The 12,950-nt window shown below is 39.6% G+C and overlaps 1 protein-coding gene and 1 pseudogene across 3 annotated transcripts in view; one reads left to right on the plus strand and one right to left on the minus strand.

The window, feature by feature from the left end:
• Positions 1-12,950, plus strand: part of HSDL2 (hydroxysteroid dehydrogenase like 2) — a 61,776-nt gene that overhangs the window by 37,951 nt on the left and 10,875 nt on the right. For 2 of the 3 annotated variants that reach the window (XM_077912923.1, XM_077912922.1), the window contains 3 exons: positions 594-665; positions 6,930-7,079; positions 11,193-11,321. In XM_077912923.1, coding sequence (XP_077769049.1) covers positions 594-665; positions 6,930-7,079; positions 11,193-11,321 — 351 coding nt within the window. Of the gene's footprint in view, positions 1-593; positions 666-6,929; positions 7,080-10,565; positions 10,830-11,192; positions 11,323-12,950 lie in introns of those variants that run through there. The other variant, XR_013388320.1, reaches the window with a different exon arrangement.
• On the minus strand, positions 7,342-7,776 carry LOC144322670 (large ribosomal subunit protein eL31 pseudogene; annotated as a pseudogene).

The following is a 12,950-nucleotide window of genomic DNA, read 5'->3' on the forward strand; positions in this document are numbered from 1 at the left end:
CCAGGTCTTCTGGGTTCTGGTACAATGTAATTACTACTTTAGGTTTTAAAGACACAGTGTCATTGTGCACAAAGTCTTAAATTTAAGGTTAAAAATCCTATCAAGTGTTGAGAACTTAAGATGGGTATTTTGATAAATGTTAGGATATAACAAAGACCAGTGCATTCCTGCAGTTTTTTTAATATTCTGAGAGGGACAGAGATGGGAAACAAGTCCTTCTCAATGAGGAACCCCCTTCTCCCAGGGGGCCAGGTGAGTCCGGGGCACTCTGGAGAGATGTAGGACAAAAGGGTTGGATAGAATGGATGGTGAGAAGGGGGCACAGCCTCCTGGGAGAGCAGTTGTGAGGCACAACATAATTTGGTTGGATCTTAGAGATGAAATTTGCCATAGTAAAGGAGGATAACTTGGTTATGGGAAAAGTATTTTAGCTTTGTCAAGTAGTTTGACGGTTCTCATGGGAGTCTTTTCCATTGCACTAGGATGATCATTACAATAAAAACATACAATGTTCACTAAACAGGTGTTAAAATCTTAATATATTGGAGTTGTCATAGTGACCTGATTTTTTTTTTTTTTTGGTCAATTTCCAGGCCATCCCTTGTTACCAGATTTCTTCTTAGATGAACACCCAGATATAATTATCAAGAAAGCGGAATCACGTGGTAGGTATAGACCATATTTTATGTAGGAAAATAAAGATGCTAACTATTTTATTTCTTTCAGAATATTTTTATTTTATTTTATTTATTTATTCATAGAAAGAGAGAGAGAGGCAGAGACACAGGCAGAGGGAGAAGCAGGCTCCATGCAGGGAGCCTGATGTGGGATTCGATCCTGGGTCTCCAGGATCATGCCCTGGACTGAAGGCAGCGCTAAACCACTGAGCTACCCGGGCTGCCCATCTTTCAGAATATTAAATTGGACATTCTTGCCTTATGCTTTTAAGCTATTTTGTAATTTAAACTAGACAAGTAGTAATATATGGTCTTTGTTAATTCAAGCAAAGATTATATTTTCCTTCTACGAGTAAGAAGTTCTTAATACATTCTTTTCATTTGTTTTTTTTAAAAAAGTCTAAAAAGAAAACAAACCCTTTTAAAGGCTTTAGTTCTTTTTCTTGGCACTGTCTTTAGGTATTTCATGTTGATGTGTTATTTTATTTTGAAGAAAAATGTGTCGATCAAAGTACACCAAATATTCTCAGAGTTCATGCTGTATGACTACTTTATGGAAGAAATTAACTTCAGAGGAGGTTTTGGTTTTACCTTATTTTGTTTTTGTAATTTAGGAACAATAGCTTCCTTTAATTGGTCCAGAGTTTACATTTTAGTCCTTGTGTTCTGACTTTATGCCACTAGCTTACTGAAAGATGTCAGAAGACACACTTTAACAAATAGCCATGAGAAGTTCTCTCATGATTTATTAACAAGAATCGCTTCTCCTGGGCTCTTACCTTATTTTTATCTTCTAGACATGGTGACTCTCCTAAGTGATCACAGATTCTTTAGATGGCTACAAGGAAATTTAAGAACAAATTTCCTGTATACTTCTGTAGCAAATTTATAGAACCTTATACCGCAGTGCATTTCAGTGCCAACCTTTTTTCTGGCTTCCTCTTTTCTATCTTTATCTTTTCTTTGTCCACATTTTTGGAGATAGTTTAAAAAACTACTTAAAAATGGCAACTTTGGGGATCCCTGGGTGGCTCAACGGTTTGGCACCTGCCTTCGGCCCAGGGCGTTATCCTGGAGTCCCGGGAACGAGTCCCACATTGGGCTCCCTGCATGGAGCCAGCTTCTCCCTCTGCTTATGTCTCTGCTTCTCTGTCTTTCATGAAGAAATAAAAATCTTTTTTTTTCTAAAGGCAACTTTTCTATCTAACTTTTCTATAAAAAACTTGAAAAATATACAGCTTATGAAAGTCTAAAAGAGTCTAGACTTCAGGGTAGGTAGGCAAGAGCAAAATGCTGGTGTTTTTTTTTTTTTTTTTTTTTTTTTTTGGCTTATCACCCTGATAATGGATCTGCACTCATTTAGATTCCAAATTTAAATTAATAAGAACTACTTATTGATCACATATATTCATTTTGTTTTTCAACAGATATTTATTGAACACTACTATGTTTCAAACACTATGCTAAGTCCTTTGCATTCACTATCTCATTGAACACTTATGAGCCTACAAGGCAAGTATTATCTTCGTTTTACATCCGAAATCATGCATGTGGCAGAACCAGGATTTAATTTGTAGTTTCTGGTTGCAAAGCCCATAGCCATAAACAGTAAACTCAAATTGCTTTTCTAACTCCCAAATACTTAATGTCCTTTAAATTAGCATATTTCCCTGCAGTAATCCAATTTATTAATTTATGATGAAGAGTTGCCATCTCATGGACTAAGTACGTAGTTGGTATAACAGCCCATTCTCTCCCTTGGGTCATAATGACATAGGGAACAGAATTATAATCAGAAGGTTGTTTCATGACTGTAGAATCAGAATGAGAGAGGTTAGATAAGTAAAATATAAGATACACTTCTATTGAAATTTGATGTTTGTTAGCATCAAATTTTGATAGAAGCAATTTTGCTTGTGGAATCAGAATATGTCAGGTGTATTGACTGCATTCCATATATCCATCTCCGCATGAGGGATGCCCTCATCCTTGAGGTCACAATACTCCCATTCCCTTGGCTAAAGCTTCTCTTCCCCATATGCTGCTGGACAGAGCATTTGCTGCTGTAGCTCTTTTCTCTATTCTTCCTTGTTCATGCAATTCTATTCAATAGTTTTTTAGGTACATTAATATATTCACATAGGTAATCATCCAGTATATCTGGCCTGGAATCTAACATCTCTTTCAGGTGATGTTTTTTTTTTAGTCCATATCCACATCCACTGTATGTTGACTTCACACTTTCTCTCTCATTGTGTAATCCCTCCGTCATCAACTGGGGGAATGGCTCACCTTTCAGGTTAATAATCCTATTAACATTTGATTGTACCTTTTCTGGTTATTTGTGCTGTGTATGTTTGTTTTATATAATGTATTTGTAGCTTATGAAGTATATTGTAAACTATGCACATAATTTTAAATGTGTGTCTTTTCTCATATTAAAAACAGTACTATCATTTCTTCATTGATCTCCTCTCCTCCCTGCTCCACCTCATTGCAACACAGGGAGCCCAGGGAGTCCTGTTTGTTCAGTTTATTGTTGTTTTTCTTTATAGTTTTAACTGCTTCTGTTCCAGTTATTTTGGATTCTCCCCAGAAACACTTACTCTTAGCCTAGCTGTCCTTCTCCTTTCCTTTGTATTTGTCACCACCTTTTATTGTTTCTATCTTATTGTTCTTTCCTTCTGCATCCTGGGAGACCTTTCCAAGTTTGTACTGTATATCGCTGATAAGACTTTTGACGGGGTGCCTGCCTGGCTCATTGAGTAAAATGTACAACTCTTGATCTTGAGGTTATGAATTGAAGCCCACGTTGGGTATGGAGTCTACATTGAAAAAAAAAAAAAAGATCGTTGACACTTTTCATCTCGTCCCTATGGCCTATAGTGTTTCTTTTATTTTTGCTGTCGTACTTTTTGTTTCTCATGTGCTCTATTTCCTTTTTCATTTTTTTCCATTATCTTTTCATCCCAGCCAGTTATATATGACTTTGTGCCCCTGTCTCATAGAGTTTTCATGTGGAGGAATTCTTGTGGATTTCATAGTGAATTATTTTTAAAGATGGATTTTTTTTTCTCTTCAATGGTACACTGTTTTTCATAGGCATCAGGTTATCATCCTCCCCCCCCCCCCCGTTAAATCATTTCCAGATTGGGAGCTATCTCAAGAGCTAGTACAATCAAATGACAGAGGTGCATGGATTGCTTTTGGCTCCACTCCCTGTCCATCTGGTGGAATTCTCTTCCAAAGCTGTAGCTTCTGTTGTAGTACCTGTTAGGCATATAGCTGGTGCCAGTGTGCAGGATTGACATGGGACTTTCTTTTACCTCCTACTGTTTCCTGCATGCCCTGCTCCCAAGGTTCTTCCTCTCCCCATTTTTATCAGTAACCCTTTGGGACTTGTACTTCCTAGGATGAATTACTACAAGGCTCCCCCTACTGTCTGCTCCTCTGATATTTGGGAACTACAAGCTTTGAAATTGGATTTGAAAGATGGAGGTGGGGACACCTGAGTGGCTCAGTGGTTGAGCGTCTGTCTTTGGCTCAGGTGTGATCCCGGGACCTGGGACCCGGTCCCACATGGGGCTCCCTGCAGGGAGCATGCTTCTCCCTCTGCCTGTGTCTCTGCCTCTCTCTCTATCTCTCATGAATAAATAAATAAAATCTTTAAAAAAAAAAAAAAGAAGAAAGATGGAGGCGTTCTTAAAAGGCCGCATTATAGAACAGCTAGTCTTCTAGCTGATACAAGCTCAGAGTCTGGTCCAGAGGTTTAAAAATATGGAAAGCTATCTTCTTTGTTTAGGTGAGCAGAGCAATTCTTTCTCTGAGCTCTTTCATGAAGCAAAGCACAGGCAGTCCTATGTTCTTAGGCTGATTCTGTCTACTTTAGAGTTACTGAACATTTCTTCCTAGATTCTGACAGTAGATTGTAAGTCTAAGTGATATTTAGTATTTTGTTCACATGTTCATATTTAAGTGTAAAGTTAGGAGAGGGTATGACAGCGACTGCTTTTTTTTTTTTTTTTTTGGTTACTGAAATGCTCTTTCTCATTAAAGCTTACATATTTGTAGTCTATTGACTGTACCTTTCAAGAAAATTACTTTTTTTTAAAGATTTTATTTATTTATTCATGAGAAACACAGAGAGATAGGCAGAGACATGGGCAGAGGGAGAAGCAGGCTCCTTGCAGGGAGCCTGATGCAAGACTAGATCCCCAGACCCTGGGATCAAACCCTGAGCCAAAGGCAGACACTCAACTGCTGAGCCACCCAGGTGTCCCACTACTGACTTGTTTTGTTTTGTTTTTGTTTTTGTTTTTGTTTTTGGTCTCCTGTAGTTTTATTCTCTTGTGCAAAGTCATTATGCCATGTCTTAATATTCCCAATGATAAATTATGCAATTTACATAAAAGAAACCTTACACTGAAGTTTTTGCTGCAATCTCTTTGGCACCACAGGCTCCTGGGGGACTTACTGATAACCTTTTAAAAAGTTTACTGAGTATAGTTGACACAGAATATTACATTAGTTTTAGGTGTACACATGGTGATTTGACACCTCTATACATTATGCTATGTTCACCACGAGTAGCTACCACGTGTCATCATACAGTGTTATTACAATACCACTGACTATATTCCCTATGTCATAACTTTTAATTTTTTCTTTATGTTGTACCTTTTATCCCTGTGACTTAATCATTCCATAACTGAAAGCCTATACCTCTCACTCTCCTTTACCCTTTCTACCATCCAATTCTTCTGATAACGTTTTGAGCTGTATACTTATGGTCATCATTTATACATATTGTCCCATCAATAAAAAGCAATGCCATGCCAAAGGCAGGGCAGTCGGAGTTGTTTGCCCTGGGTGTAGGCAGTAAAGGGGTACATTATCTGTATGAATTTTAAAATAATAAACTGACTACAAGTTTTTTAAAAAGTGTGTTTCTTCTTTGCTCCGTTGGATCTTGAGGATTTCATCTTTAAGATCTGTTTGGATTTTACCTTGTAAGTAGATAAGGATTTTATCATTGTTTTTGTTTGTCTCTGGAATCATCATAATGGAAGGTAATTTATACCCAGCAAAATGGGATACTTTTATATTGCTTCTGTTGTATGATGCTTTATGCTATCAATTAGATTTTGTTTAATAACCTTTGATGAGTTATATTGGACAATATGGCTGGGTGTAATTTGAGTTCGAAAGTAAATGGAGATTTAAATTTTAGCCTAAAGCACATATTGGCCTTGGAGTTAATTTAATTAATGAATTGTTCTCACTTGTTTCTGGGGGCAACTGCCAGACTACCCACAAGTGATTCCCGGAGGATAAATATCAAAGGAACAGAGGTTGATAGTGAGAGACAGCTTCATGCTCTGGGAATTGTCTTATGGACTGTAGATCCCCTGGCTCATTATATGCTGGATGGTTATGGCCAGTGGGTTAAGTGGATAACCTCCATTCCCCTGGCCTTCTGTTTCTAGACGGAGGGAGCAGGGAGGGGGCTTTCATGAGGCTGATAGCCTGACCTCCCTTTTCATCCGGTGGGAGGGACACCAATCTGATGAAACTGGAAGAGGAAACGACTTTCTATGGTTTAGAGCCCTGTGAAGGTTTTCTGAGAAGGTTGTCCCTGGTTTTCACACAATCTTTATTTTCAGAGGCATTTCTAAGCCCTGATGGGAGGAGGCAAATTCAATTCAGGAATGAAAGAACTAATTTCAATATAGAGGCAAAGTTATTAGGAAGTCACTTGGCTATTGATTTAAGCTATAATCTCCATTTCAGCTCCACTGATTTCATGGTTTATATTCTGATTTCCCTGATTTTGACTCTAGTGTTTTCTTTTCTCATTTGGTTTTAGAACTCGGAGGGAGTGACAGAGGAATAACTAATTATTACTCCTAAAAGTCTGTTTAAGCCTGTTTTTTTTTTTGTTTGTTTTGTGTTTTTTTTTTTTTTAAAAAGCCACTATAGTTTAGTAGTGGTTTGGGGTTTTTTTAAACCTAATCTGACAGTAAGCCTTTTATTTGAAGAGTATAAACCATTTACATGTATAATCATAACTGATGTGTTTGGATGTTATCCTATTAATTTGACTTATGCTTTTTGATGTCACCAAATGTATTTAAGGTCATTTTTGTCAAACAAGTCTCATTGGTGGCAAGTCTTTTCTGTTAATTAATTAGTTCTGTGTATAGCCTTACACTGCATAGGCTTTCAAGCCGTTATAACAATAATATTTTACAGATGTTATTCCGGAATTGAAAGAAGAGAAGCCACAGCCACCACCAAAACAACGTTCTGGAGCTGTGGAAGAAACATTTAGAATTGTTAAGGACTCTCTTAGTGATGACATTGTTAAAGCCACTCAAGCAGTTTATCAGTTTGAACTCTCAGGTAAGGATGGTATTTGGTAATTTGGTGCTTTTATGAAACAGAGTAGGCTATTTCCCTTGGAAGAAAATCAGCCTCTAGTAGCAATCACCTTGATAGTTGGATGTATCCAGAACCCTTAACCCTAGAATGTAGACATTCAAGAATAGCAAATAACTGCTGATTTGTATTCTTGAGTACATCTGGACACATGTAGTATAAAATCTCATTACATAGACTTCCAGGGTTTTGTTTTTTGTTTTTTGTTTTGTTTGTTTTTGTTTTTCAGAGTTTTATACCTTTATTTGACAATCAGCGATTAGTTCTCATCCACATTAACAGTCTGTAGATTTTTGAAACTGGTGACAGGTACATAGGTAACCAGCGTGTAGAGCTTGTTTGGTGAATCTTCATCCTCATTACATTTTCTGGACAACCGCACACGGATACAGTATGGAACATTCCTTATTCCTTTGGCCCAGACAGCTTTGTTGAGCCTGGTGTCAATGCTCACATCTGGAGTTCCCATCTCCTTCATGGCAAATTTCCGGATCTCTTTGAGTGCCCGAGGGGCACACTTCTTGAAACCCACTCCATGGATACGTTTGTAAATGTTGGTGGTGTATTCTCTGGTCACTACCTCATTGATGGCAGAACGGCCCTTCTTCTTCTCGCCACCCTTCTTTGTGGGAGCCATTCTGCCGGGCCCTAGTTGGAAAGGAAGAGACTTCCAGTGTTAAATAAATTCTTGGCATATGTAGGTGAGAGGAAATGCTATGTAGGAGGGCATATGGATCATGACAGGCAGTGTAATACAGTAATATATCATCATCCACACCACCTTACCCTTTTTATCTTTGAAATTATTCAAGTCTGTCTGCACGTAGGCAGCGTTTTCAAACCCCTCAATATTTTTCTTCTCAACATTTTTCTTCTCAGCATTTTTCTTCTCAACTCATATTAATGACAGTTTTAAGAATGAACTACTTCAGTCCCACTGAATGCAAACTTTGACATTATCAGTTCTTTTATCCTTTGTCTCCACTGTTTCCCCTCTCCTTCCTTTTTTCACCTTAGAGCCCATGGTCCATTGCTTTAACCACTCTCTTACCTGTATCCTGAATTTCCTGGACCTTTTGTGCTTATGTCACAACTTGTCAGAAGCCTCATCCTGGTTGAATCACACTATCTGGCTGCCCTGCAGTTGCATCCAGGCTGCTCAGTCCTCCTGGGAAAATGGAAAAAAACAGTCATACCACCCAGTGGATCTGTAGCAGTAGAAATTCATCATCACCCTTCTACAGCTGGAATCTCAGTGGTACCTCAGAATTCTGTATTTCTGTGGTCAGCTTACTGCATTTTCCACAGTGACTATTTTAAAGCTTCTCAGTGTTCCACAAATCTCCCATCTCTCCCGTCACCACTTTCCTGCCAGTTTCAGCAGATAACCCCACCTCTTCTTTCACAGTGATCATAGAAACTTGTAGACAAAGTGCTTTAGCTTCCCATCATCTGATATCAAATCAGCCATTATGAGTATCATTCTTTCTTCCTTCCCAGTAGAACAAAGCTCAGCTCTAGATTTATGCATCTCATGCTTTATTGTTCGTACTGATCATCTGGGATCATGCTAAAATGCATAATCTGATTCAGCATGTCTCAGGGTCTGAATTCTGCATTTCTGACAGGACTGCAGTCCACAGATCTCACTTAGAGTGGCAAAGTCCTAGATCTCATTTCCTGTGGCCTCCTCAGGGACTTTTTGCTTTTAATTATGCCCTCTCTCTCACCTGCATATCCTACTCCCCAGTGATATTTTAACATTCTCAAAGTCTATTCCATCTTTAAAACAAAACACAATGCCCCTAACCCAACTTCTACCCCCACCATTCTTCTCCCTTTTAAAAAAAAAGCCAAACTTCTTTTCTTTTCTTTTCTTTTTTTTTAATATTTTTTATTTATTTATTCATGAGAGACACACAGAGTGAGAGAGACAGAGACACAGGCAGAGGGAGAAGCAGCCTCCATGCAGGGAGCCTGACATGGAACTCGATCCCAGGACTCCAGGATCAGGCTCTGGGCTGAAGGCAGCACTAAACCACTGAGCCACCTGGGCTGCCCAGAGCCAAACATGTTTTCATCTACAGTTCACTCTCCTCTCATACCATATTTCTCCATTCTGCTGAATTTGCTGTCACCAAGGTCCTCAGTGACCTATACCATCAGTGGGCCTTTGTCATTACCTTGTCACCTCTCTACAGCATTTTAAGCTGTTGACTGTGCTTGCCTTCTGGGAGAGCTCCCTTCCTTGGCTTCCCTGACAGCAGCTCTCCTTGCTTTCCTCCTCTGTCTGAAATCATCTTTGTCAGTTACAGACTTGCCCTAGGAAACCTCAAATCACTCACCTGGCTTAAGTGGCCATAGGAAATGATTACTTATATATTCTTTTAAGGTTTTATTTATTTATTCATGAGAGACAGAGAGAGGCAGAGACCTAGGCAGAGGGAGAAGCAGGCTCCTCGCAGGGAGCCCAATGCGGTACTCAATCCCAGGACCCCAAGATCACTCCCTGAGCTGAAGGCAGATGCTCAACCGCTGAGCCACCCAGGCATCCCTATGTATCTATATTTCTAGCCTAGTCAGACTTCATTTGACATTTTCACTTGGTTGTCACAAAGATGCCTCAATCTGAACATATCTAAAACAGTTCCCCATTCCCAGCACCTGCCTCAGACACTCCCTATTCAATCTGCTCTTCTTCAGTAGTCCTCTCAGTACAAAATACATCAGTACTTACCCAATTTCCTGAGCCAAAAACTAGCAAATCATTTTTATTATTTTTTTATTTTAAAGATTTTATTTATTCATGAGAGACACAGAGAGAAAGAGGTAGAGACACAGGCAGAGAGAGAAGCAGGCTCTATGCAGGGAAGCCAATGGTGGGACTCGATCCTGGGACTCCAGGATCACGCCCTGGGCTGAAGGTGGCGCTAAACCGCTGAGCCACCCGGTCTGCCCACAAATCATTTTTAATGCACTCTCCATACATTTCCTCAACATATTCACTTACCCAGGCTTGGGTTTCTGCTTTGAAATTATCTCTCAGGGGCACCTGAGTGGCTCAGATGGTTAAGTGTCTGCCTTTGGCTCAGGTCATGATCTCCAGGTTCTGTGATTGAGCCCCACATTGGGCTCCCTGCTCAGTGGAGGGTTTACCTCTCCCCTCTGCCTGTGCTCTCTCTGTCTCTCTGTCTCACTCAAATGAATAAACTCTTTAAAAAGAAAGAAAGGAAAACAAAACAGAAGAAAGAAATTATCTCTCAAATATACCTACTTTTTCCTATTCTCACTGCTACAATCTTGATTCAGGCACACATCAAGTTCCCAAACTACCCCAGCATCATCCTAACCTGCCTTTTTGCATCCTCTCTAGTATATTCTCCATAGCTATTAGGTGATCTATTTAAAATACTAACCTATACCATTCTCCTTCCGTGGCATATCCCTTAGGATGAAGTCAGTGAATCTTTCACATGGCCACTACCCCCTGCCTCTGGACTGCTTCATGAGCTCATCTCATGCCACTCTTCATTCTCTTTCTGCCTTCAGTCCTAAATCACTTTTTTTAGTTCTTCTCAAAATCTAGTAATTCTTACCTGATTTTTAAATCTCACCTTCCACCGGACTTGCCTGACTCCACATTACCCTCCACTTCATCTTGTGTGAGAACCATGATATTGCTGGACCTTCAGCTCCTAGCCCAGTATCTGGCTTGTAAGTACTTGATAAATATCTACTGAATTTGATAGAGGCATGAGGGTCTTAGCCTAGAAAAGAGCATTATGTAAAATTATTTTAATTGTAGCAGCTATTAAGTTTAAGAAGAACAGGGGGGCATTGGGGTGGCCCGGGTGCCCAGCGGTTTAGCGCCTGCCTTGGACCCAGGGCATGGTCCTGGAGTCCCGGGATTGAGTCCTGTGTCAGGCTCCCCACGTGGAGCCTGTTTTTCCCTCTGCCTGTGTCTCTGCCCCCCTCTCTCTGTGTGTCTCTCATGAATAAATAAAATCTTTAAAAAAAAAAAAAAAAAGAACAGGGCTTCTTTGGCTTTTTTTTCTTATATCTTTGCATTTTGCGTAGGTGAAGATGGTGGAACGTGGTTTCTTGATCTTAAAAGCAAAGGTGGGAATGTCGGATATGGAGAGCCCTCCAATCAGGCGGATGTGGTGATGAGTATGTCTACTGATGATTTTGTAAAAATGTTTTCAGGTGAGTTTTCACTTTTATTAATTTACTGATTGTTCAAGAAAAATTTAGTTCTAACTTTATTCCTTTCCAGATAATCAAGACTTGTGTTTACAGCAGTAGAATCTTAGTGGCTCTTGATGTTAAAGAGCACATAGTCTTCAGAAGGTTGTTCTTATTGTTTGGTACCTGATCTTACGGTTCCCTCTCCTGCCCCTTCTACTTCAGCTAACAAGTGGGAAGTATAAGTCAGGATTTCCTTTTTGCAGGACTCAGAGGCCCATAAGATAATGTTGGGAATAGAGAGATAATTCAGAAGGACTCCTAGGTGGATTTATTTCTACTAGCTGGACTAAGATTGCCTTTCTAATAGTACCTGGGACATAGGAGGTGCTGGACTCAGCTGCACCTCATTTACTGAGAGTAATGTCATGCTTTGATCTTGCTGCAACTGTAATGGGAAACAGAGGCCCTCTCCTGCGGCCCCATGATTCTCCTTTCTGTGGAGTCTCTAGCCAAGAGAATTTTTGCATACTTTTCTATTCTGTCCATATACCCCTAACTGTGCTAGAGAATTTTAAGGATAATTTTTTCTACTTTCTACTCTTAGAACACTACAAATGGTAATTGCGACATGCATTTATTAGAAATGACACTTTAAAGCATTATAATATTTAAAAGTTCACTTAATGATCTATAAATGTTATTCGTTCTTTGTTCTGTTTTAATTTTCATAAATTAAAGAAAACTGTGTGTACTCTGTGTCCTGTAGATCTTGCTTTCCAGTTGTAATCTAGGATGTTAGTGGCCTATCTGAGCCAGTCTGTGTTTGTTACTAATGATTGAAGTCTTCAACTTTTCCTTTTTTTTTTTTTTAAAGATTTATTTATTTTAGAGTGAGAGTCCGTGAGTGGGCTGTAGGGGTAGAGGGACAGAATCTTCAACCAGACTCCCCACTGAGTGCAGAGCCCAAAACAGGTCTCCGTGTCACAGCCCTTGAGATCATGACCTGAGCTGAAACCAAGAGCCGGATGCTTAACCGAATTAGCCACCCAAGCACCTGGTTTTTGTTTTGTTTTTGTTTTTTTTTTTTTACAGTAGTATTAAATAATTCATGGTACAAAATCAGAAAGCATGCTTAAGAAAAAGCAAAATAAAAATACTTCTCTTTTTTTTTTTTAAGATTTATTTATTTTCGGGATCCCTGGGTGGCGCAGCGGTTTGGCACGGGCCTTTGGCCCAGGGCGCGATCCTGGAGACCCGGGATCGAATCCCACGTCGGGCTCCCGGTGCATGGAGCCTGCTTCTCCCTCTGCCTATGTCTCTGCCTCTCTCTCTCTCTCTCTCTGTGACTATCATAAATAAATAAAAATTTAAAAAAATTAAAAAAAAAAGATTTATTTATTTTCTAAGAGAGAATGAGCGCATGAGCAGCAGGAGGGGCAGAGAGAAACAGAGTGAATCTCTAGCAGACTCCACACTAAGTGCGGAGCCTGACATAGAACTGTATCCCAGGACCCCAAGATCATGACCTGAGCTGAAATCAGGTCATGCCACCTAACTGACTAAGCCACCCAAGCACCCCTAATCAAAATAAAGATACTTCTTTATCACACTACCGAGATATCAACCATCACTTGATTTTGGTGTAGA

This window comes from Canis aureus, chromosome 10, assembly GCF_053574225.1.
Source record: "Canis aureus isolate CA01 chromosome 10, VMU_Caureus_v.1.0, whole genome shotgun sequence".
In the NCBI taxonomy this organism is placed as follows: Eukaryota; Metazoa; Chordata; class Mammalia; order Carnivora; family Canidae; genus Canis; species Canis aureus.